Source organism: Oryctolagus cuniculus, chromosome 5 (genome assembly GCF_051225735.1).
Source record: "Oryctolagus cuniculus isolate XC-2025 breed Fujian yellow rabbit chromosome 5, ASM5122573v1, whole genome shotgun sequence".
NCBI classification, from domain to species: domain Eukaryota; kingdom Metazoa; phylum Chordata; class Mammalia; order Lagomorpha; family Leporidae; genus Oryctolagus; species Oryctolagus cuniculus.
Genome location: NC_142871.1, coordinates 1323591 through 1348903, shown reverse-complemented (window position 1 = coordinate 1348903; position 25313 = coordinate 1323591). Strand labels below are relative to the sequence as shown.

General features: G+C 59.3%; 1 protein-coding gene across 2 annotated transcripts in view; it reads left to right on the top strand.

The window, feature by feature from the left end:
- SMOC2 (SPARC related modular calcium binding 2) overlaps positions 1–25313 on the top strand; it is a 134337-nt gene that overhangs the window by 51504 nt on the left and 57520 nt on the right. Inside the window, exons 3-7 of one of the 2 annotated variants that reach the window (XM_070074590.2) lie at positions 6054–6160; positions 7106–7205; positions 16749–16796; positions 19627–19677; positions 21608–21682. In XM_070074590.2, coding sequence (XP_069930691.1) covers positions 6054–6160; positions 7106–7205; positions 16749–16796; positions 19627–19677; positions 21608–21682 — 381 coding nt within the window. Of the gene's footprint in view, positions 1–6053; positions 6161–7105; positions 7206–16748; positions 16797–19593; positions 19678–21607; positions 21683–25313 lie in introns of both variants that reach the window. The other variant, XM_070074589.2, reaches the window with a different exon arrangement.

Below are 25313 nucleotides of genomic sequence, written 5' to 3'. Positions count from 1 at the left end.
TGGATCAGAAGGACCCTAAGGATTCTCCCGATCCGAGTTCTTCCCTTCATGAAAACACATCCAAGTTTCCCTGAAAGCAGAGAGCCTGGACCCGGGTCAGAGATGCCCGATCTCCCTCCGCCCGCTGTGCCCCGTGATGTTGCCTGCGAGGAAGATGGCGGTGGTGACGGCGCCAGGCAGCGGCCTCTGTGGGGCAGCAGCCACAGCAAAGCCCTGGTGCCAGGAGCTCTGGTCTCGTCAGCAGTGTGTGGACCTGCCGGCATCGCTCCAGTGCAGCAGGCCTTCCTGGGAGAGAAATTGTGTGTGTGTGTGTGTGTGATTGAGAGTAGGGATGCCTGTGCACATGTGTGCACATGTGAGTATGAGTGCATGAGCACATGTGAGTGGGAATGTGTGCACGGATGTGAACATTCGTGCACATGTGAGTGGGAATGCGTGTGCACATGTATGCACATGTGAGCATGAGTATATGTGCATGTGAGTGGGATGTGTGCACATGTGAGTGTGGATGCATATGCACAAGTGTGCACACATGAGTGTGCATGTGTGAGTGGGAATACATGTGTGTGAACATGAGCATGTGTGTGTGCATGTGCTGTGGGTATGCATGTGGAAATGCATATGCACATGTGTGCACACATGAGTGTGCGTGTGTGTGAACATGAATGTGAGTGTAAACATGAGTACGAGTGTGTGCATGTGCTATGGGAGTGCATGTGCACGTGTGTGCATGTGCGTGTGGGTGTGAGACGGTGAGAGGGTGAGTGTGCGTGTGCGAGTGAGTATTCATGTGCAGTCATTGTGTGTGTCCATGTCCGTGTGTGAGCCAGCGAGTGTGCATGTGAGAGCAGTGAGAGTGTATGAGTGTGCGCCAGTCAGCGTGCACGTGTGTGGCTGTCTCCCTGCCGCGGTCTCGGGGGTCAGATCGCCGTGTGAGACACACGCTCTGAGTAGCCGCCCTCTGCCGCCGGCCTGCGCTGGTCTCTCGCAGAAACCCTATCTGGTTTGTGTTTACCTGAGCTGTTTTACGGCGCACTAATAGGTCTCGTGTTTAGAAACACCCTCTTTATAGAGCAAACGTAGACACAACAGGGGAGCACCGCTGCTCTCATGTCGAAGCCGTGGCCAGAAACAGAACAAGTTATTTCTGGAATGTCGCACAGAAAAACAAAATGGGCTCTTTCTTTGTTTTGGCAAGGGCCGTAGTAAATCCCGGAGCAGAAGCCGTCAGAGGAGCTGGGGAGCCGGCGGCTCAGCCTTAGGTAGGAGAAGCCCCGGAGCGTGTGGACGGGCTGCCAGCACCTCGACAGACAGTGCTCCAGGGAGGCGTGCTGAGGGCCACGTGCGTGGCAAACGCCGGGCATCGCCAGAGCCACGATCAGCCATCAACTCCCCGTCAGACGGCTGTCGCCAAAGAAGGGGCGCTGGGGAGGAGTGGAGGACTCTCACAGTGTGGGGAGGAGTGGAGGGCTCTCACAGTGTAGGGAGGAGTGGAGGACTCTCACAGTGTGGTGGGGAGTACGTGGAGGACTCTCACAGTGTAGGGAGGACGTGGAGGACTCTCACAGTGTAGGGAGGAGTGGAGGACTCTCACGGTGTGGTAGGGATGGCATGGAGGACTCTCACAGTGTAGGGAGGATGTGGAGGACTCTCACAGTGTAGGGAGGAGTGGAGGACTCTCACAGTGTGGTAAGGAGGACATGGAGGACTCTCACAGTGTAGTGGGGAGGAGTGGAGGACTCTCACAGTGTAGTGGGGAGGAGTGGAGGACTCTCACAGTGTAGTGGGGAGGACGTGGAGGACTCTCACAGTGTGGTGGGGATGACGTGGAGGATTCTTACAGTGTAGGGAGGACATGGAGGACTCTCATAGTGTGGTAGGGAGGACATGGAGGACTCTCACAGTGTGGAGGGGAGTACATGGAGGACTCTCACAGTGTGGTGCTGATGACATGGAGGACTCTCACAGGGTGGGGAGGATTGGAGGACTCTCACAGTGTGGTGGGGATGACGTGGAGTATTCTCACAGCGTAGGGAGGACATGGAGGACTCTCACAGTGTAGTGGGGAGGAGTGGAGGACTCTCACAGTGTTGGTGTGGGTGGACCTCAGTGCGGCTACTGTGGAGTGCGGTTTGAAGGTTTCTTTAAGAGCTGGAAGTGGACCTCCTGTTTGTCCAGTGATCATGCTATGGAGCAGACACCCAGGGACATGGACAAGCTCCGTCAGAGATGTCAGCACCCCCGTGTTGTCTGCAGAGCTGCTCACAGTAGCCAACATACGGATCTCCCGGCAAAGGTGGTCTGTGTGCACGAGGGAATGTTGTTCTACCGTAGCAGTGAGTGAACTGCTGCCGTTTTCGTAGAAACGGTTAGAGCTGCAGGACATCGTGCTGAGTGACATGAGGCAGACACAGGAAGACAAATAAGAACGTGTCCTCCCTCATATGTGGGAGGGGATTTCCACAAACAAACGGAGAATGCTGTGTTTTGTCAGAGAAGGAAGGTCCCTTGCCTGGGTATTGTAAGATTGCTACTATGCTAGCTAGTGCAGACATCAGGTTTGTGTGAAGATTTATTTATGTATTTGTAAGGCAGGATGAGAAAGAGAGAGAGAGAGAGATCGAGAGAGAGAGGGAGAGAGGTGTCCACCTTCCACTTGTGGTTCATGCTCCAAATGCCTACACAGCTGCGGCTGGGCCAGGCCAAAGCCAGGAGCCTGGAACGCTCTGGGTCTCCCACCTGCTCTCCCAGGCACGTTCGCATGGAGCCGGGTCGGAAGTGGAGCAGCCAGGACTCCAGCCCGTGCTCACATGGGTGCAGGTGCTGCAGTCCCCGGCCCCACGCCGGCCCTGATGAGGTATTCCTTGTGCAGATAGTGTGGAAGTTGTCAGAATACACAGTGCGTATTCTTGGAGTCGTTTGTAGTTTAATTTTTCTCTTTACAATTCGGCAATCCTGATTGTCTATTCAAGGCTGTTATAGTTTTATTTCTTTCCTTGTGCATTTAAAATGAGAACAATTACTTTTAAAGTGTTTATTAGAGACAGAGATCCATAGTCCATCCGCTAGTTCCTCCCCAGTGCCTGCAGCAGAGTGAGGCCGGGAGGTGGGAATTCTGCCCAGATCTGCCACGTGGTGGCAAGGATGTGGAGACTCGAAAGCCTGTGGGAAAGCACAGCGGCTGCACTCCGTGAAAGCAGGCTGGCACCGACTCCACGTCTGAAACCCAGAACTGCGGCAGGACCAGCAGCTCTGCCACCTGTGCCCCAAAGCCTGGCAGCAGGTGTGCAGACAAAGCCTGAGTCCGACTGTTTATGGCAACACTGTTCCCAACAGCCCAAGGGATGGGAGAGCTGGCTGTCCATCAGCAGATGCGAGGATGAAGAGAACGTGGTGTAGGCACACAATGGACCGGTGTCTGGCCATTCACTCGAACACAGCTCTGAGGCGCGCCAGGCTGCAGCTGTGGGTGGAAATGTTCGCTGTGAGAAGGCAGCCAGCTGCTGGAGGCCACGCGTGCCACGGCTCCCTGTGTGTCCAAGCTGCTGGAGGCCACGCGTGCCACGGCTCCCTGTGTGTCCAAGCTCCTGCATTTGCAAAGTGGAGACAGAAAGTGTGTTGGTGGTTCTGGGGGCAGTGCAGAGTGGCTGATGGGTGGGCGCGAGGGTCCCTGCTGGGACTCGATGGAGGTGGTGTTCACACGGTGTCGTGAGGCTGCCGGCCGACACGGCATCGCACACTTCCAGGGGGCCGGAATGGCGACTTCGTGCTGTGTGCCGCATCCTAAGGGAAACAGATGCAGCTCGGGTGTTGAGGACTTGGTGTGCAGACGGTTGCGTGCACAGAGCAGCTCAGCCAGGCCGCTGAACCACGAGGGATCCACTGGTTTTAATGCGACCACACGGAGGATAAAGAGGAAAAAAATAGAATAAGAGAAAAAGGTTGTCCCCTGAAGTGGCGGATGCTGAACGATTTCAGTTCCTTTTTTTCAGAAGTGATTACAAATGGAAAGCCACGAATAACACGATTTTGAGGGTGTGTTTAATATTTTGACTTTAAAAAGGGGGCACTTAATTGAGGCTACACTTTAAGCCTAGGGTGGCTTAACTACACGTGGGAGACATGGTTGCTTTTGAGGGCAGCCCCTGCACTTTGTGCCTTCCAGAAGAACCGATCTGGACTCCTCTCTACAGCAAAGCCCCGTGGCCTGACTTAACACAGAGTCTGGAGTGAGCAGGGACGGAGGATACGAGCTGTGGCAGCCCTTTTGTTTAAGGAGGTGACTGCAGACTTGTTTGCAGGATGACTGACGCGGCCCTTGCAATTTCATGCTGCTGAATCCTAATTGTTCCTGAGACGGAGCAGTCGGCAGTGCGCTCAGCACACACTTGGAGTTGAACTTTCTGTTAGACACAGAGCTGCAGGCTTCGAGCACGACCTGACCAGTGGCAAACACGTCGTCTTTGAAAGAAATCCCATCCAGGAGCGAAGCCCACAGGTGGTTTGGAAAATTGATGCTCTTCTGGCCTGTTCCACGATAGTGCAAATACTTGAAACGTGTGGCTCCATGTGTCCCCTGGTGGAGACCTCGCAGGCTGGCGCGCGTATCACGTTTCCTTTCAGAAGTCAAACCACAGGGCATACCAAAGGAACGGGGCCCAGAGCCCAGCAAAGCGGCGATTTCTCCAGGCTAAAACACAGGCTGCATTAAAGCCACATGCTGCCAGGCCCGGGCCGGCCGGGGCGGCACTCAGCAGGCGGGAGGCGGCGAGCCGGGAGGAGGGCGGTGCTGCCGGGGGCAGAGGAGCGGCAGCGCCTGTGCTCCGTCCCCTGTGCCCGCCGCGTCCCGGAGCTGCTGGCCCGGGTTGGACCAGCAGGGCTCAGCCGCAGCCAGCCAGAAATCACGCTGTGGAGACCCAGACGGTGACGGCCGGGCCGTGTGCGGGGGAGCCTGTTTCGGGCTCAGGGAGGCCTTGCCGTCGTCCTGAGACCCGGGCACTGCTTGTCGAGCGGGGGAAGCCGTTCTCCTTGGGTTATAAAATTCAGATTGTGTGTGTGATGTGGTGGTGCTAGCCGGGCGCGGTGCCCCTGCACACAGACGTGGCGTTCCAGTGCCGTGCTGCGCTACCTGGTCAGCGTTCGTGCTGTCGTCATCGAGTAGCGGGAAGACGGCCCTGGGTCCCCCTGGGAGCCGGAGGGCCTGGCATGGGCGGCAGTGAGGGCTCCCCTTTGACCCCTGGCTGTAGCAGGACGCGGGCTCCTCCCGTCCCAGACGGTTCCGGATCCGGCTCTCTGGAGTGCGATGAGAAGTGTCGGTGTTTTCAGGCCTGTCTACACTCGCTGGTCACTGAGTCCCAGGGGACAGCATCCCAAGCAGCAGTGGCAGTGCAGGCCTTGTAGGGGTGAGGCTGTGCAGTGGGCACTGGGCGCGCTGAGGCCCGCCGAGGACCCTGGACTCCTGCCTCCACTTGAGTGTCCGACCTGCCCTGTTACGGAGGGCGAGGCCGGCTCAGCGCTGACCCTGAGGTCCCGGGAATCGAAGAAACAGGAAGGGGAGCGGTCAGGATGTCCTCCCACGAGTGGTCCTGGAGACCCCAGGGCTGCCCTGAGGGTGGGACGTGCCCTCCCCCGGGCGCCCGATGCTCCCTGTCAGTTTCATTTCTGTGGCTCCTGCACCCTGCCCCTGCCTCGCCTGGCTCGGTCCTGCCGGGCTTCCCTGCATGTCCGGACCTGGGCCAAGGCTGTCTGTAGCTGGCCAGACACAGGCCCCGCGGTGTCTCCTGGACTTCCCCGTGGATGTGCCCAGCAAGTGTGCCTGAGCCTCAGTCTCCCCACGCAGCCAGCAGAACAGGGGACCCCTCCCCTGCTCACGGCCAGGCCTTGGTCAGGAGGAAGGCAGGGCAGGAGGAAGGTAGGGGGCCGAGCCCCAGGGTGCGCAGGTGCCGGGAAGGCCCCACCCGCCCCCGCCGGTGACTCACGCCGGCACCTTTGATGTCCCCGCCGGTTCTGCGTTCTCCCGTTGCGTAACCTCCCCTGCCTGTTCTCCCCCGCAGACGTGTCCAGGTGTGTGGCCGAGAGGAAGTACACCCAGGAGCAGGCCCGGAAGGAGTTCCAGCAGGTGTTCATCCCCGAGTGTGACGACGACGGCACCTACAGCCAGGTCAGCGGCCGCGCGGGGCGGCGGGAGCGGGCGGGCTGGCCTCGGGGACGCCCTTCTGAGCTCTGGGGGAGCCCAGCTCGCACCAGCAGATGAGGCGGGGAGCCCTCGCGGTCCCTGGCTGGCACGGGGCCTCTGCCCTCGCGGCCGGCACCCCAGCCCCGCTGCTGTGTGGAAGCCGCAGGGGTGACCCCGACCTGGCTCCTGGCTGGGAGTTGGACTTGGCTCGCTTTCCGTTACGTCAGGCAGCTCAGTGCTGGGCTGTGGATGGGAGGCGGAGCCAGGCCGAGGCCAGCACTCGCCTGTGACCACTGTTAGCCGAAGGCAGCAGTGGAGCGGAGGCTCCGCTCTGCACTCTAAGTGTGTCGACCCTGTCGGTCTGTACTAAGGGAACAGCACCCCTGAATGCAACATTAACAACACTTGGTTTAGACAAGAAAACAGGGCGTGCCCTTGACCACGCCCACCATCAGTGGGTTAATGTGAGTGCTGGCTTCTCAGAGCAGTCATGTGACCTTTAAGAGATGACCAAGGGAGGGGGCAGAGGGAGAGCCGGGACAGCCCAGCCCTGGTCAGCGGCTGTCTGAAGGGCCCAGGTGGCAGGCGGATGGCTGGGGAGACCACTTGTTGCTGGGCTCCCCTCCCTGACCCTGTCCTGAACAACTCGGAGACGCTGAGTGAGTCCTGACTCCATGCCTCAGTTTCCCCTTTGAGAGGAGGGTGTGGGCTCGGCCTGGGAGGGTGAGCCCTGGGACCCTGTGGCACACTGCGGAAGCACCAGGTCGCCTTTCTCCGAGGCCCATGGTCAGCAGCCTAGCCCAGCACCCTATCGAGCAGCTGTCCCTGAAGGCTTGGGCCCCAGCCGCACCTCGGAGGATGCCCTGGCCGTAGGGACCAGGGGCGCTGCAGCACCGGCCGGAGGGCTCACGTGTCCTGTCCTTTCCACAGGTCCAGTGTCACAGCTACACGGGATACTGCTGGTGCGTGACACCCAACGGGAGGCCCATCAGTGGGACCGCCGTGGCCCACAAGACACCCAGGTGCCCAGGTAGGTCTGGCTTGGCGTGGGGGTAGAAGACAGCAGTGAGTTTGCTGTTCCTCCCAACCACCCTTGCTGAGTTTGTGCATAGCTAGAAGGGGGTTCAGCAGCGGGTGGAGCGGAGCTGGGGTGGTGGACAAAGCCTACACTGTTCTGAAGCCGTTGTGGTTAGGAGCAGAAAAGCCGAGACACAGGTGTGCACACCTGTGCAGGCAAAAGCTCACTGAAGGAGGCGGCCCTGGTTGATGATGCCAGGCCACGGCGAGTCCGAATCTGTACCTTGTAGAGCTGCCGCCAGGACTGCGCTCGCCAGTGGAAAAGCCCACATGTTTGCTTTGGCCAGGAGAGCGAACTTTTCTCCTTTGTATATACACGTTTTGAAAGAAAAAGCATCATTCTTCATAGGCCAATTTCCAGATGGTTTATTTGTGTTATTTTATTACTCATAAGAGGGCTTGGTGTACTGAAAGTAATAAAGTTGGCAGGCTAACAATCTATAAAATGGTCTCTTTTCCATTAATATTTTACCAAAAAAGGCCATAAATGGTTCAGATCACTTTTACTGGAAAATGGTGTGCAGCCCAAGTTTGATTAATTTCTCAGGAGACGTTCGGACCATCCACGAGAAATCCCGTGGTCTGCCAGAAGTCCTAGCCTGCACGTATCAGGACAGCAAGACAGGCGTGTCATCACATGACATAATGAAGTAGAAGACATGATATCACATGACATAATGAAATACAGACATGTCATCACAAGGCATAACAAAGTACAAGACATGATGACACATAACATGATAAAGTACAAGGCATGTCATCATGTGACATAATAAAGTAAAAGACATGATATCACATGACATAACAAAGTGCAAGACATGATAACGCATGGCATAACAAAGTACAAGACATGTCATCATGTGACATAACAAAGTACAATCATGCCATCAACAGCATAATAAAGTACAAGGCATGCCATCATATGGCGTATTGAAGTCCAAGACACGTCATCACATGACATAATAATCACAAGGCATGTCATCACATGTCATAACAAAGTACAAAGCATGTCATCACATGACACAATAAAATACATGGCATGTCATAACATGACATAAACACAAGACACATCATCACACGACATGATAAAGTATGAGACATGTCATCATACAACATAATGAAGCACAAGGCATGTCATCATATGACATAATAAACACGAGACACATCATCGTACGGCATAATGAAGTATAAGACATGCCATCAGATGGCATATTGAAGGACAAGGCATGCCATCACATGACATAATAAACACAAGACACGTAATCACATGACATAACAAAGTACAAATCATGTCATCCACAGCATAATAAAGCACAAGACATGTCATTATGTGACATAATGAAGTAGAAGACATGATATCACATGACATAATGAAGTAGAAGACATGATATCACATGACACAACAAAGTATAAGACATGTCATATGACATAATAAAGTACAAGGCATGATATCACATGACAGAATAAAGTAAAGGACATGATATCACATGTCATAACAAAGTGCAAGGCATGCCATCATATGACATAATAAGGTGCAAGGCATGATATCATATGACAGAATAAAGTACAAGGCATGTCATCACATGGCATAATAAACAGAAGACGCATCATCATACAACACAATGAAGCACACGGCATGTTTCCCAGCTTCCCGTGTAGGGTGTTAGAATAGTGACATTTGGACTTCACGTTTAGACCTGGTTTCCATTTAGGGGCGGGAATTCTGTTCCTTGATGCAGACATCTGCAGAAGATGCCGGGTTAGAACTCCTGGCTCCTCACCCTCACGGGCCCACAGAGCCTGAGCTTCTGGGAGGCTGCTCCCCACTGCAGAGCCGCGTGACGTGGAGTTAGAATGTGATTATCAAAAAAGCTATTTGTCATCCAGGACCTAAAAGACCGACATGCACGTGTGTGTATGTGTGTGATGTATGTGTATATGTGTATGCGTGTGTATGCGTGTATATAAATGTGTGTGCATGTGTGTATATGTGTATGTGTGTATGTATATGTATGTATATTGTGAATATATATGTGTGTGTGTGTATATATATACTGAGAGCGAGCGAGCGAGCTGACGGTGGTTGATCCTCAGAGCCGGTTTGCAGGGCCCTGGAGGAAGGGGAGAAGGCAGAACTGGCACTGTTCGGGTGGACTCTGCATCCCTCGCTCGGACGCATCGCGGAGGTTTCTCTCTGGTCTCCCTCCCGCAGCAGCGTTTACAGTTGAGCCTGGTTTTACAAAGCAGGACGCAGAGGGGCTGCCCGGGGTCCTGGTGGTGCTGAGCGTCTGGAAGGACCTCCTCGTACACCAGTTGCAGAACGGACGAACTCCACGCTGTCTGCAACAGTGAATCTGGAACCAGATCGCCGCGGCTCCCTCCGTCCCGTTTCCAGCCAGGCCTCAGTAACGCTTCGCTAACAGAAATGCCCCCTCGTCAGCTCGGGCTTCTAGCCACGGGAGTAAAGAGGGTTTTGCCTTTTTGCTCCGAGAGCCTGGTCCGACTGTGTCGAGCTGCTCCTGAGGGGGATAAAACCTTGTGGTGTAGACAGCTGGGGCCCCTGCGCTGGCTCGGATGTGGTGTAGACGGCTGGGGCCCCTGCGCTGGCTCGGATGTGGTGTGGACGGCGGGGCCCCTGCGCTGGCTCAGAGAGGGGCCTGGCCTTCTGCATGGTTTGGGGCATGGACCGGCGCTACGGCCTCAGGGCCAGGGGGCCGGTGACGGTCACTCGCTGACTTCCCGGTCACTCCCCGGCTGCAGCCCAAGCTCCTGTGCGGCAGATGTGGCTGCGGGAGGGCAGGTGCTCGTGTGGGGGCATCTTGCAGCTGCAGAGTCGCTGGCGGCTTGTGCAGAGAATTTGGGGACTCAAGGGGGAGATGCAGGGGAACGGAGGGCGCCTCACCCTCACACCGGGGGGCTCTGATGCTGACCCAGCACAGAAAGGGCTGGCGCAGGGCTGCGGGGCTGGGTGGGTGTGGCTGTCCAGGGGACTGTGACTGTGACAGGGTCACAGCAGGCGGGTCTCCACGGCAGACACCGGGACTCACTGCCTGTGCATCCCCCACGCTCCGAGTCAGTGCAGCCCGGTGCACCTCCCCCACCCGGTGCACCTCCCACACCTGGTGCACCTCCCCCACCTGGTACACCTCCCACACCTGGTGCACCTCCCACACCCGGTGCACCTCCCCGCCTGGTGCACCTCCCACACCCGGTGCACCTCCCCCACCTGGTACACCTCCCACACCCGGTGTACCTCCCACACCTGGGTCACCTCCCCCACCTGGTGCACCTCCCCCACCCAGTGCACCTCCCCGCCTGGTGCACCTCCCACACCTGGGTCACCTCCCCCACCCAGTGCACCTCCCCCACCCGGTGCACCTCCCACACCCGGTGCACCTCCCCCACCCAGTGCACCTCCCACACCCGGTGCACCTCCCCGCCTGGTGCACCTCCCACATCCAGTGCACCTCCCCGCCTGGTGCACCTCCCACACCTGGTGCACCTCCCACACCTGGTGCACCTCCCCCACCCAGTGCACCTCCCACGCCCGGTACAGCCCAGTGCACCTCCCAGCCTGGTGCACCTCCCACGCCCGGTACACCTCCCAGCCTGGTGCACCTCCCACACCTGGTGCACCTCCCAGGCCCGGTGCACCTCCCCGCCTGGTGCACCTCCCACACCCGGTGCACCTCCCCGCCTGGTGCATCTCCTACGCCCGGTGCACCTCCCACGCCTGGTGCACCTCCCACACCCGGTACACCTCCCCCACCTGGCGCACCTCCCACGCCTAATGTGACGCAAGCACTGGCCTCTCACAGACAGGATCTGAGTGTCCATGGGGTCTGGAGCCAGTGCCCGCTACAGAGGAGCACCTCACTGGTGCCTGCCTGCTGGGCACCGTGGCGCTCGCAGCCCTGGCCCGAAGGGAGCGCACCCAAGGCCCCTGCAGCACCCAAGGCCCCTGCAGCACCCAAGGCCCCTGCAGCACCCAAGGCCCCTGCAGTGCACTGGCAGCTCAAGCAGCAGCTGGGGACGCATGCTGGCAGTGGAGCCGCCCCACGCCTGGGGCACACGGGCTTAGTGGTTGGGGAGGGGCTGGCCTGGGGATACCTTGGCCTGCGGGCTGTTCACCTGGTCCTGGGGCGGCCCCTTTATATTAGTACTTTTCTTTGGGGCACCTGGCAGGGGGTGGTACCATGGCAAACAGCGTGGGGCCTGCAGGGAGCCTGGGGATGGAGGAGCCTCTCTCACCCCTCGCGCTCGCCCTGCTGACAGCACTGTCTGCTGCTCACAGCTTGGAGACAGACGCCTGTGGGTTTAGTCCCCGGGTCTGTGGACGGCTGGGCGCTCAGGACACGGCACAGCACCCAGGGTGCTCCCAGCGGTGCCAGGCGTGGCGGGTGGGTTTCCCTGTGCTCTGTGCCTCCAGCCTGCTCTGGGCACCTCCATGAGTCCCACTTGTTCAGCGGGACTTTCTCTGCCTTTTTCCTTTGCTTTTCTTCTCCTTTTCTTCTCCAAAGAATTGAAGAGTGACATTGCTGGGGGCGGGAGCAGAGCTCACAAACGGCTTTTGTCCCCGGCTCCCTGTTAGCAGCTGGCACCTCCTCCGTGATGTGCGAACAGCGTCAGGACCTGCCTCTCATCTCCTCCTGCCAGCCTGCTCCTCGGCGAGGCCTGCTCCTGGCCTGAGCACAAAGTGGTCTCAGGGGTTGTAAGCTGAACCCGCGGAGAAGGCGTCTTTGAAATCCCGGTGCCCAGAGTGGAGCTGTGCACGTGAGCGGAGGGGCCTGCGAGGCCGGAGGCAGAGGAGTGGGAGCCGCACACCTGCCGCGGCCAAGCCCCTCGTGGCCCCCACCCGGCCCTCCGTCAGCAGAAGGCAGCCTGGTAGTTACAACCAGATGGTTACATGTGTGTGTGCGGTTACAGGCAGATTTTCCGTGTGTAAGTGTGTGGTTATAGGCAGATGTTTCCGTGTGTGTAGTTACAGGTGCATATTTCCGCGCATGTGTGTGTAGTTACAGGCAGAGATTTCTCTGTGTGTGTAGTTACAGGCAAATGTTTCCCCTGTGTGTGTAGTTACAGGTGGATGTTTCTGTGTACGTGTGTAGTTATTGGCAGATGTTTGTGTGTGTGTGTGTGTGTAGTTACACGTGGATGTTTCCGTGTGTGTGTGTGTGTAGTTACAGGCGGATGTTCCCGTGTGTGTGTAGTTACAGGCGGATGTTTCTGTGTGTGTAGTTACAGGCGGATGTTTCTCTCTGTGTGTGTGTAGTTACAGGCGGATGTTTCTCTGTGTGTGTGTGTGTAGTTACAGGTGGATGTTTCTGTGTGTGCGTGTGTAGTTACACGTGGATGTTTCCGTGTGTGTGTGTGTGTGGTTACAGGTGGACTGATGTGCCAAGTGACCTCCCACCATTTTTCCTCCTGAAAAATGACCCTTATTAATGGATTTCAATAGGCATCAGCAATGAAAGCTAAAAACTAACAACCCGCACACCAGGCAGAAAGCACACTGACCCTCAGGCCGGCTCCGCAGCGGGAGTGAAATCCAGACCTCGGGGAGGACAGAGCTGACCCCCCTGTGCCCGCAAGGCTGGGCGGTGACTGAGAGAGTGTAGCTGACGGCCACCCGTGCGGGTTCTTCCATAGACACCGCTGTTATGTCTGAGGCATCCATTTCAGCCTGACGAGACAGAGTGGGGGTCAGGCGGGGCCATGCAGGTTTGTGAAGCCCCCAGGGAGTTCCGGAGGCCGGCGGCTCTGAGGGTATTTGCTTGATCCCGACTTTTTCGAAGACTGAGATGGTAGAGGAGAGGCCGAGGGGGCGGCTGTGATGGAGAGGACTGCTCTGGCCGCGGGACCGGGCCGCGTGGCTACGCCTGACTCTGCCCTGGGTGGCGGCAGCTTCGTGCCCACGGGGCGAGCTGCCCTCGGGCTGAGCTGCTCCTCTGCCGTCTTTTCACTCGCGCTTACTTTGAACGACCCCCCCCTTTCACGGGCGATGCTTTGGTGGTGCTGCTTTCATTCAGGAGAAAGGGCCTTTGGGAAGTGCCTGGCACTCGCACTTCTGCTGCACTGCCCTCCCGGACTTGCCTGCGCACTGGGTTTGTTGGCTAACTGGGCCCTGAGCTGGAGTGTTCTCTGCACTGCTTCGTCTCGCCTGCTCCGGCAATGGCTTCCCAATGGCTTGTCTCTCCTACATTCTAATATGTGATGGAACTTTCTAGAAGAAATCAAGAGATCTTTTAGAAGCTAGTGGTCCCAGCGTGCACTGTTCCCTTCAAGGAACAATGGGTGCGTCCTCTGGACACGTTCTGTGTGTGGAAGGCCTCCCGGCAGACCAGGGACCCTGCCCCGGCCCCCGCCCTCCACCCCCGCTGTCGCAGCCATCTTGTTTCTTGGACAAGTGCTACGTATCTTTAACAGCGTCTTCTTTGCCCTCTCTGCAGCCACACTGGCCAAACCTTGGGCAGGTTTACGAAACCACTAACGTGTGTGGCCCTGTTGTGAGACTGCTCCGGCTGAGCTCAGGCACCCCCTCCTGCCACGGAAGCACGCAGGTCAGGGGTGAGGGTGGGAGGTGCCGCAGAGGACACAAAGCCAGGAAGTGGAAGGCCGACGCAGAGACGGCCGCACACCTGCGCACCTGTGCCCCTGCGTGCTTTTTGCTCCGCAGTGCCTGGCCCGTCAGGGTGCTGTGCTGACACTGAGCAAACCCACGGGGCCTCCCCGCCACCCCCACCCCCGCCCCCACCCCAGGCACGTCCCGCCTGAGTCCTCTCAGCACATGGCCGTGGGCGAGCGTCAGGGGGATCAGAGTGGGTCTCTGGGCAGCATGGTCTGAGCGGCCCCCGAGGCTGTGTGGATGACGAGGCGCCGGTGGCCCAGGCTCCTTAGGGCTCTGCTCCCTGGCCTGGCGTGAACACAGCCCGTGCCTCACCGGCTCCTCTGACACAGCGCTGTTCCCTGTGGGAGGTGTTCTCACTCTTGGCCGTCAGCACTCACGCTGGTTGGCGAAGTGCAGGGGCGTGGCCAGCACAGAGCAGGGGCGTGGCCAGCACAGAGCAGGGCGTGGCCAGCACAGAGCAGGGGCGTGGCCAGCACAGAGCAGGGGTGTGGCCAGCACAGAGCAGGCGGGCTCACAGCAGAATCTGAGGACCCGTTTCACAGGTGAGGCAGCTGAGGCTCTGAGGGGGTGCGGGCACCTGAGGGCCTCAGAGCTGGGAGGTGAGGTTTGAACTTCTGCCGCGCTCCGCCCTCTCCACCCAAAGCCACATCGGTGGGGCGTGGCCCAGTCTTTCTGTCCCCTCCGACCGTCCAGGTACAGAAGTGACCGGCAGGAAGGCAGAGCCAGAGACGCCGGCTTCCAGAGAACGGGGTGGCCCCCACTCCCGCCCCCTCCCCTGTCTGTCCCTGTGTCCCTCTGCCCTCCGATGCCGTGAGTTTGTGCCGATCACCTGTGCTGGGAAGGGCGTCGGCCCCAGGTGGGCTCACTGCAGACCGCTCACCTGCCCCAGCATGCGTCTCTCAGGTTCGCCTCTCCTGCTCTATCTACAGTGCAGGAGTAGGTAGGAGCGGGCCTGAGACCTCATGCTTTAGCAGACCCTGCCCCGGTACGGGCTGGCTCGGCAGTGACTGGTGTGGCCGAGTGTGGCTGGATTTGAACCAGGTGCAAGACCTCATGGCTCCCTATCCCTCCCTCCCTCCGCGTTTGTGGTTTTCTTTGCAGAAACACTGCCCTAATTGCCAGAAAGGCACTGAAACCCGAGGGCGGGGGAGGTGTCTGGCCCGAGCGAGGCTCGGACACCTCCTCAGAGAAGGTCAGCGGCGCCCCCCGGAACCCGGCCGGCGCTGGCAGAGCCCCGAGCGTTCAGACGCGCAGGAGCCGCTCCTCGCTCCTAGGTGTGCCTGCTGCACCTGCGCCCCGACCCTTGCCTGTGGGCGCCCCGCGGGCCTCAGCTGCCCCGGCCGCCCGAGAAGCCTGCGTGAGGAGCCAGCCCTGCCTCTCTGGGCTGTGACTCTAATTACTGGTAGCATACCTATGTTCCACGTACAGTAATACAACCCGCACGCTTACATTCAGAATTATCACCACGGTGCTCTCATTTCCAGGCAGAAGGAGGACATATGTTTGGCTCCACGGTGAAAATAAGCAATGACTGAGGAACCTAAGCCCCTAAGAAACCTGGGTTTGTGAAATGTTGCTGCAAAGGCAGGAGGCAGAGGGGCAGGGGTCTGCGGGGGCCACGCAGGGGGCCACTGTGGCTCCCGGGTTCTGATGCCTCGAGGGGGCGTGGTGTGTCAGCGCCTGGTGGCAGAGCAGACGGGCGAGGAGGAGGCGCACACCTGGTGCCCCCGGCAGCTCTCAGCACAGGTGCCCGCGTGTACCTCGTGCCCCCTGACGGCTCTCAGCACACGTGCCCACATGTACCTCGTGCCCCCTGACGGCTCTTAGCACACGTGCCCGTGTGTAACTAACTTGTGTCTGCTGGCATCTGCTAGCACACGTGCCCATGTGTAACTAACTCGTGCCCCCTGACGGCTCTCAGCACACGTGCCCGCGTGTACCTCGTGCCCCTGACGGCTCTCAGCACACGTGCCTGCATGTAACTAACTCGTGTCCCCTGACGGCTCTCTGCACACGTGCCCGCGTGTACCTTTGCCTGCTGGCAGCACGCCCGCATGTGCCGTTGTTGGCTGATTTCACAGACACATTCCCAAGTGCGTGCCCATGCCGCGTGCCTGAAGCTTGCATTGCCTGATGACTATCCCTGGGAACAGAAGGTTCTAGAACGGCCGTGTTCTCTTTCTCAAGTGTGGGCAGGCACCTGGGCACCACCCTCAGGGCGGCTTCAGACCATAGCTCGGGGGAGACGGCGCTGCCTCCCTGCCGCCCGGGACCCTTGGCCAGTGGACGGCGCCCTCCCTTCCCGAGGCCCTGCTGTGACATCCCCACACAGCAGGTCACAGACTTTGTGTTTCTGCTGTAAATACCAGTCTGTGTTGCAACGCCGCGTGCACCGTGGAGGTTCTGGGACGTTTGAGCAGCACCACCTGGCCAATGGCTGCCGCCGTTCTGTCCTGGACTGAAGAGGCAGACAGACGCCCCGGCAGTTCTGACCCTGTGTGCTCCTTTGTTAAGTGGAAAGAAGAGGGGAGGAGTGAGCGGGCACCGGGAGCGGTGCTCGTGCCCGGAGACCGGGGGACGCTGACGGCTGACGGTGCCGGGTGCCGTCTCACGGGGTCCCCCTCGGAAGGCCCCTGTCCATTTTTTCTCCGCTGTGATCGGGGCTTCTGAGCGTCCCTTGTGTGGGGGGCAGTGCCCCAGGGGTGCTGTGGGAGGGTGAGGGGCAGCCGTCTGTCCTGTGCTGCTGGTGGCTCTGAGAGGACGTCCCCTCGGTGTCGGGCGCTGGCCCGGCTCGGGTGGCATCAGCGTTTCTGGGCTGCCGCCGCTCCTTCTGCACCGGAGCTAACCCCGCCCTCTTCCCTCTCGCAGGTTCCGTAAACGAGAAGTTGCCCCCGCGGGAAGGTGCCGGGAAAGCAGGTACCTATCTAAGAATGAATTCCGGGGGTGCACCGTGGGGGCCCCTCTACACTGAAGCACTCCTTAGGCTGCAGCGTGAGCGCGACCTGGTGCGCGTGACCAGGGTGGCGGGAGCCGGGCAGCCGGTCAGATGGCGCTTACCGTCGCCAGCCACCCGCCAGGGACAGGCTTGCATGGGCCAGGCCCTGTGGGGCGTCACCTAGAGCCTGGGTTGGCGCCCGTGTGGAGGGCTGGGGGTGCAGCCGATTGGGTCCCCGGGGGTTCTGAGTGCTCAGGACACTGATGGGGTGTTCCTGCGCCTTCTCCGTCTGCAGCGGCCACTTTCTCTGTGACTGGTGCCCCCCAGAGCAGAACAGAATGTTCTGGCCGTCTCCCCAAAAGGCTGCCTGGCGGCCTCGGTTCCTGTCCTGCAGGCTGGGTGGGGTCCTCACTCTGCTCCCGGCTGTGGCCCCCAGTCCCAGGGACACAGCCTCATCCTAGCCCAACCCGAACGCCAGGAGCCAGTCTTGTTTTTTAATTTTAAACTTATTTATTTGACAAGTTGTCAAATGGAGGGAAGAAGGCAGGGAGGGGAGAGAACACCTCCAGTGCACGAGTTCACTCCCTGAGTGCCGACCGATGCCGGGCAGGCCAGGAGGAAGCCAGGAGCCGGCACTCCGGTCTCCCACGTGGGTGGCAGAGGCTCCGGCACCGGAGCCACCGCCTGCTGCCTCCCACGCGGCATTGCAGGACGCCGGTGTGGGGAGCGGAGCTGGACATCAAACCCAGGCACACGGGGCGCAAGTGTCTTAACCGCTAAGCCAAACACTGGCCCCCAGACAAAACCAATCATGTTTCAAAGCCAAAATCGTAGGCACTTTTCGTTTTCCCAGTGCAGTTCTTGGTATAATGAGCCAGTGACGAGGACGAGAGGCTGAAGACAGACCTGGTTGTATTAAGCACAGCTTGCAGGCCCGTCCCCGGCCGGGGCATCATTTGTGAGAGTCCCTGTGTGACTGAGGCATCTGCACTCCACAGGGACAAGCTGGCCCCGAGCAGGTGCCGCCCGCGTGCACCAGTGTCAGCAGCGGCAGAGCCGGCCCCACGCGAGGGGAGGATGTGGCCTGTGCTCGGTGGGCTGGAAAGAGCGGGTGGGGTTCGGTGGGACAGACAGCTCGTCCCTGAGGGAGACAGCTCCTTCCTGCTCACAGGCCCCGGCCGGTGGGACTGGCGCTGTCTCGGCAGCGGTGTGTTGGACAGGATGGAGAGGAGCTTTCTATAGAATATAAGAACAGGTTGCCTGTGTCCGTCTAATGCAGTGCAGGTGGACGTACGGAGCTTTGTTAGAGAAAAGACCAGGACTCGTGACTAGGAAAATCAGCTCAAACGCTAGAAGGCAGGAGGAGACGGGACAGTGCCTGACATTCCTGTGCCAGGCACGGGGTTGGGGGGCCACGAGTCCCTGGACCAAGCCCCCTCTGCAGGCAGCTGGCAGGGACCCGGGAGGTGGAGCAGCAGCTGCTGGCCCCGGCGTGGTGGCCTGCGCAGCCGTCGGCGAAGCCCACACCAGCGATGGCGCATTTGATTCCTGTCATTCTAAGAGGCGGAGATGCGTCGCATGCCGACTTTTCTCAGTGTGTTCTTCCCGATGCTTCGTGCGTCAGAGGTGTCTTGGATACGAGCCCTCATTTCATTTTGTTTTCTTGGGAAAAGTTTGCAAAATAGTCAGTAGCAAAACATTCAGCTGATTTTTGCTGTCAACATTAGACTTGGTATTTCAATTAATGTGATTCAACATTTGGGTCAGTATTTTGACGGCAAACTTGTTTAAGAGATTGTTCACCATTAAGGATTTTTTAAAAAATTCTGTTTGGTTTTCCACCTCAAACGCTGTAAGACAACTTCATGTTCGTCCTTCCGACAGCTGGGAAAGTGACTAGCTGGCCCATCCCTCCCTTGTCGCCATCTCTCGTGGGCTGATCCTGGTTTTCTGTGACAGAGCTCCATGAACAAGGTGTGGGGTGGGGGCCGGGGGCCACACGTGGGGAGCAGGGCTTCCAGGAGCCGTTCTGCTTCGTGTTGGCCGGGACCCGAGTGTGGTTGTCAGTTGGACAAGGCCGCCCTTGCTGAATTCAGTTCCCCCTTGGGATCTGCGAGGACCCCTTGAATGCCAAACCCACAGATGCCGCGGTCCTCGGCAGAAAACGCTGTGTGCGTCCCGGCCTGCGGGGGGCTTTCAATGGTCTTGGGGAGAACGCGGCGTCCGCGCTTGCTCTGCTGAGTGGTTCCAGGGAGATGACAAAAGCAGAGGACCTGTGTGGGTCCCGTCCAGCCACAGCTGCCTGTGAGCATTTTCAGGCTGTCCCTGAAGGGGACGTAGGGCTCCCATCACTCGTGCCACCCCCAGGCCCTTGTCGCCATCTGCAGCCGGGCGAGGTGGAAGCGGTGTCTGAGGTGTGGTCAGGACAGTGGCGCGGTCCACGCCTCCCCCGCCCTGGTCTTCCCACCCAGGACAGGCAGGGCAGGGGACGATGTCCGCTTTGGCTCCGCCCCAGCAGCCTCTCTGTGAGGCCCAGTGTTTTACCCAGTGCTGGGCCCCCTGCTCAGGTCACCCCAGCCCAGCCTGCCCAGGGCCCCCATGGATTGGAACCCCAGCGGACGTGGCTCAGGCTTGGGCAGGCTCACGGGTGCCTGCGTCTGTTCGGGGCTGTGTGGGGTCTGTGGGGGGTCTGTTTGGGGCTGTGTGGGGTCTGTGGGGGGTGCATGCGTGTCCAGCATTGTCCTGCATGCACTTACTAACTCACTCTCATAATTGTAGTCTCCTTGCAAATCTTTTCCGTTCTGAATTCAGATGATGCCGCAGCTCCCGCGTTGGAGACTCAGCCTCAAGGAGATGAGGAAGGTGAGTGGGGTGGGGGAGTGTGAGGGCGGGCGAGGGGCTGGGGGTCCCATCACCCCATGCAGTGCACCGCTGGGTGTGGAGGGCGGGCGAGGGGCTGGGGGTCCCATCACCCCGTGCAGGGCACTGCTGGGTGTGGAGGGCGGGCGAGGGGCTGGGGGTCCCATCGCCCCGTGCAGGGTGCCCCTGGGCGTGGAGGGCGGACGAGGGGCTGGGGGTCCCATCGCCCCATGCAGGGTGCCCCTGGGCGTGGAGGGCGGGCGAGGGGCTGGGGGTCCCATCGCTCCAGCGCAGGGTGCCCCTGGGCGTGGAGGGCGGCAGGCCAGGCACATACTTGCCCCTGCGTCACCTCACTGACACGTGGACTCTGAAATCACCTCCCAGACAGAGCTCCTGTGCACAGAAGCAGAGCGCGGCCTGGGAGGGGGTGGGGAGACGTGGGTCAAAGGGCAGAGCGCTGTGGTCCCCGGGCCTGCGGGCCCAGAGTCTCCTGGGTGTGCAGCGTGAGGAGGAGGGCTGACAGCACAGGTGCGCGCCGGGGCGTCCTGAGGGAGCAGGTTGTAGGAACTCTGACCACTCGCACAGTATTAGTGTGGGCTGACAGGTGCCTTAGCTCTCTGGGCTTTGGAAGTCACCTCTCCTGGGCATCAGGACGGCTCATGTCCCCTCGGAGGGACGCAGGCAGAGGCCGTGCGGGCAGCCCTCCCCAGCTTCGTGAGGGCGCCCGCTCTTTCCTGATGACCTTGGGACCCGAGGCTTCCTCGTGTTGCCATTGCTTTCCCACTGCAGGACAGGAGGTTTTGCTTATTTTTTTAAAGATTTATTTGATGTATTTGTCAGTCAGAGAGAGAGAGCGAGAGCGAGAGAGAGAGAGAGAGAGCGAGCGCTCTTCCACCCGCCGGTTCACTCCCCAAATGGCTGCACAGCTGGGGCTGGGGCTGGGCCAGGCTGAAGCCAGGAGCCAGGAACTCCAGCTGGGTCTCCTGTGTGGGTGCAGGGCCCACGCACTGGGGCCGTGTTCCGCTGCTTCCATAGGCGTCTTATCAGGGAGCTGGATCGGGGTGGAGCGGCTGGGAGGCCAACAGGTGCTCATGGCGATGCTGGTGGCGTAACCTGGCGCGCCACAGTGCCGGCCCCTGGGAATACATTTAGTAAGAATTTATGAATCGAAAGCTCACTATTTGGATAACATAAAATCATATTTCAGACACACGTGTCCCTCACATTGCCCATCTTCGTTAGTGGCCATGACAAGGAGATGTCCTGCCTTCACCTTTAACTGGTTGTCGGGCGGGCTATCTGCCAAAATCCCACCAGTTCTGGGGTCGGAGGAGGCAGGAGACAGGGTGTGCGGCCAGCACATTACCGACAAGCAGGACGGAGAGGTGGCAGGGTGACGCTAGCTAGTGACAGCAGGTCAGGTGACGGCCAGTGTGTGCCCGGCACTGTGTCCGCGGCAAGCGCACTGAGGCAGCCTGCGGGGTCCCGAGGCTCGGACCTGCCGTCCGGCCACACCGCAGCTTCAGCTCCGACTGCTCGACAGTGTGACCAGAAAGTGTGTGTTCCTGACGTGTGGGGGAGACCTGGCTCCGTGCGCTGGTGCTTTGAGCGCAGCAGAAGCCCTGAGCTGTGTGGCTGCGGACGGGACTACCGGCCCGTGCCTGCGTATACCGGGCTTCTTTCAAAATCCTGTCTGGTTTCAGGCCGCACTGAGCTGTCCTTGTGGGTGAAGGATAAAGCCACACATTGACAGTGATGTGTTTAAAATGCCCCCATTGTCTCCCTGTGTCTCATGAACACAGTCATTCGATGGCTTCTGTCAGCACCTTCCATCTGCGTGTGCCATTTGGCGGTAGGTCACCTGGCGGCACGTGGCCCCGAGTCTGTGTTCAGAGGAGTTAAAAGCGGCCGCCTTTCTGTTCTTGCGCACTAGATATCGCGTCTCGCTACCCCACGCTCTGGACGGAGCAAGTGAAGAGCCGGCAGAACAAAACCACCAAGAACTCAGGTAACCGGGCTGGGCGCACTGGCCGGGCTTTGCCAGAGCCAGGCAACTGGGCTGGGCGCACCGGCCGGGCTTTGCCAGAGCCGGCAACTGCCTCTTCTCTTGGAGCTGGGCGTGGACTCGCCTTTCCCTTGGTGGCTGTCGTGGGAGCAGCACCACTTTATGACTTGGCTGCCAAAATGCACATTGAGGGTTGGCACTGTCATGAAATTTTCTTAGTTTTTCCAAAAAGTTTCTCCATCTGCTCTAGGCAAACTCTAGCTGCAGGCTTAAAGATGAAGATGCTGGTTAATGAGAGTTCGCTTTTGGCCTGATGGCAGCGGTGTGCACACACGCGGCTACTCATTCTGTTTGCTGCAAGGCCGTGCTGGCCGGGGCTGCTGCCGGCGTCCGAGGCCTCAGCCTGCGGCCTGGGCGGGCTCTGCGACCGCAGCTTCAGGGGCCCCAGCTGATTGCCTGTGTCCCCCACCCCCACCCCGCGAGTTCCCGTTTTCCTCCTGAAGCGGAGCTGTGCTCCCTGCACGGGGCCGTGCGGCTGCGGAGAGACACAGAACCGGAAGCGCTGGGTGTTCCGGGCTCTGCCCAAGGCCGGCAGAGGCGGCGTCTGCCTCAGCTCCCCGAGCTGTGCTCTGGCCCCCGCCTGCCACGGGTGCCAGGGGCTGTGGGAGGCCAGCACACCGCGGGCATCTGGTCCAGGCCCTGCACGGGGCTGTTGCCGGGAAACCATCAGTCTGGGGGTTCAGCGCCCGCCCGAGCCCCAGGCCGGTCCTGGCGCCTCGCCCACTGGCTGTGCCTTGCTCTGCGGGGAGCTTTGCCCTCGTCCTCGTTGGCTGAGAGAGACAGGGAGAGATCCAGAGACCTGACCTTGAGGTCCGTGTGCAGAAAACAAATTCAGAGCGCGTCGCGATGCTCCAGGACTGAGGTCAGGGTCAGAGCGTGTCGCGATGTTCCAGGACTGAGGTCAGGGTCAGAGCGCGTCGCGATGCTCCAGGACTGAGGTCAGGGACAAGAATTAACCCGGAGGCGCCCTCGTGAACGCAGAAGCCGAGTTCCGGGAATTCCGTGCCGAGTTGTCCCCAAATCGCCCGATTCGCTTCTGCGCTGTGAAAGCTGGTGCTGGCGTGCAGCCGCCTGGCGCTGCGCTTCGGCCTACGGGTGGTCCCGAGGCTGCTCGCGGGGGCGGCACGGCGGCACCGGCCCTGGGTTCCAGGGAGCAGCGCCCAGTCACGGTGGCTGAGGTCCCCAGGAACGCACTCGCCCTTAAAGTGAAAACCCCTATCAGGCCACCGCACGTCGGTGGTGTCAGGTTCCGGGACGTCATGTGTGGTGTCAGGCTGTGTGACGTCACATGTGATGTGAGGCTGTGTGACATCGGGCTGTGTGGCGTCAGGTTGTGTAACATTGGGCTGTGTGGTGTCAGGCTGTGTGACGTCATGTGTGGCATCAGGCTGTGTGACGTCAGGGTGTGTGACGTGAGGTTGTGTGATGTCAGGATGTGTGACGTCACGTGTGACGTGAGACTGTGTGGCGTCAGGCTGTAAGACGTCACGTGTGACGTGAGGCTGTGTGGCGTCAGGCTGTGTGGTGTCAGGCTGTGAGACGTCACGTGTGACGTGAGGCTGTGTGGCGTCAGGCTATGTGGTGTCAGGCTGTAAGACGTCATGTGTGGTGTCAGGCTGTGTGACATGAGGTTGTGTGACGTCATGTGTGACGTGAGGTTGTGTGACGTCAGGCTGTGTGACGTCAGGCTGTGTGACGTCATGTGTGATGTGAGGCTATGTGACGTCGGGCTGTGTGGTGTCAGGTTGTGTGACGTCGGGCTGTATGGTGTCAGGCTGTGTGATGTCACGTGTGGCATGAGGCTGCGTGGCGTGAGGCTGTATGACGTCATGTGTTTCGTCAGGCTGTGTGGCGTGAGGCTGTGTGGCATCAGGCTGTGTGACGTCACGTGTGACGTGAGGCTGTGTGACGTTGGGCTGTGTGGTGTCAGGTTGTGTAACATCGGGCTGTGTTGTGTCAGGGTGTATGATGTGACGTGTGACGTGAGGCTGTGTGGCGTCAGGCTGTGTGGCGTCAGGCTGTGTGACGTCATGTGTGACATGAGGCTGTGTGACGTCATGTGTGACGTGAGGCTGTGTGGTGTCAGGCTGTGAGACGTCATGTGTGGCGTGAGGCTGTGTGACGTGAGGTTGTGTGACGTCATGTGTGACATGAGGTTGTGTGGCGTCAGGCTGCGTGGTGTCAGGCCGTGTGACGTCATGTGTGACGTGAGGCTCTGTGATGTTGGGCTGTGACCCTGGGTTGCACCCACATGCGCTTGTGGACCAAGGACACGGCTGGGCTCGGCCCTTCCCGCGCTGCCCCCAGGGCGCACGCCCTTCCGCGTCCCACAGCAGAAACCTGGCAGCCTGCGTGTTGGTGCATTGGCCGGCGCTGAAATCGCCTCTGACAGGCATTGAGCTGAGCCATGCGGGGCACGCGGGCGTAGTGCAGACCCGGGCTGGTTTGTTCCGGGCTGGCCCGCGGCAGACACTCCAGTTGTCCTTGGGAGGTGCGCGTGTGCGCGGTTATTCAACTTGACTTCTTGTTTGGTGATTTTGAGCTCTGCCCAGCTTGTCGGGCCCGATCCTGTCCTGCAGCTGTCACCGGGCTGGAGACCTGCCCCCACCTCCAGTGCTGCTCCCCACCCCTCCCCAGGTGCTTGTCAGGACCACGTGACCGACCAGCAGCCGCAGTGGGCGCGGTCCCTGGGTGTCGCCTGGGCCCTGTGGGACGCGGTGGGATGCCGTGGGGCACAGGGACCCGGTCCTGCAGGGGATGGGTCAGGGTCAGCAGACACTGAAGCAGCCGTCGCTAACCAGGTGTTCCGCGGCCTCTCCCTGACACCAAACCAAATGAGCAAACAACAAGCCCAAGTAAATCAAGAAATACAAATCAAGAAGGATAAATATAAGTCAAGAAAGCTCAAATAATCAGTACCTGGACAGCAGCGGTGACCTCTGCCGGGACCCTGCGTGCGCCGGGCTCTGCGGTCCCTGAAATAAATTCACCTATAAAGAGCTGCTGACTGTCCCCCTCTCAGTCCGTTTACGAGAAAAGCATCACTTTCGTTATGTAAATTAGTACTTATAAAATAATTCAAATGTGGAATCGCTTGGTACTTACGGCGCTCCTCACTTTCTGCTATCACACGTTCGGTGTCACGGGTCCACTTACGGAAGGTACCCGATTTCGCCCATCAAAGGTCCTGTGATACTGGCTTCACCTGTGCGATCCATTGGTATATGTCGTTATTAAACATAATACAATCTGATTTCCACTTAGTAAAAGCACAAAATCATGGCATTTTAAAACGAACCGAAGCAGAAGCCAGGAGCCAGGAACTCCTGTCAGGGACCAAACCCTCGGGCCGTCTTCTGCTGCTTTCCCAGGCACAGTAGCAGGGAGCTGGCCCAGAGTGCAGAAGCTGGGACTTGAACCCGCGCCCACGTGGGATGCCGGTGTCACAGGCGGCGGCTTTACCCGCTGTGCCCTGTGGTGTCATAGTCGTTTACAGAGTCCTGGGACCCGGCTTACCCCCGCTGTATTGTTCTTGCGCTGAGTACGTGGATTCTTTAAATCCACGCCCCGGGCT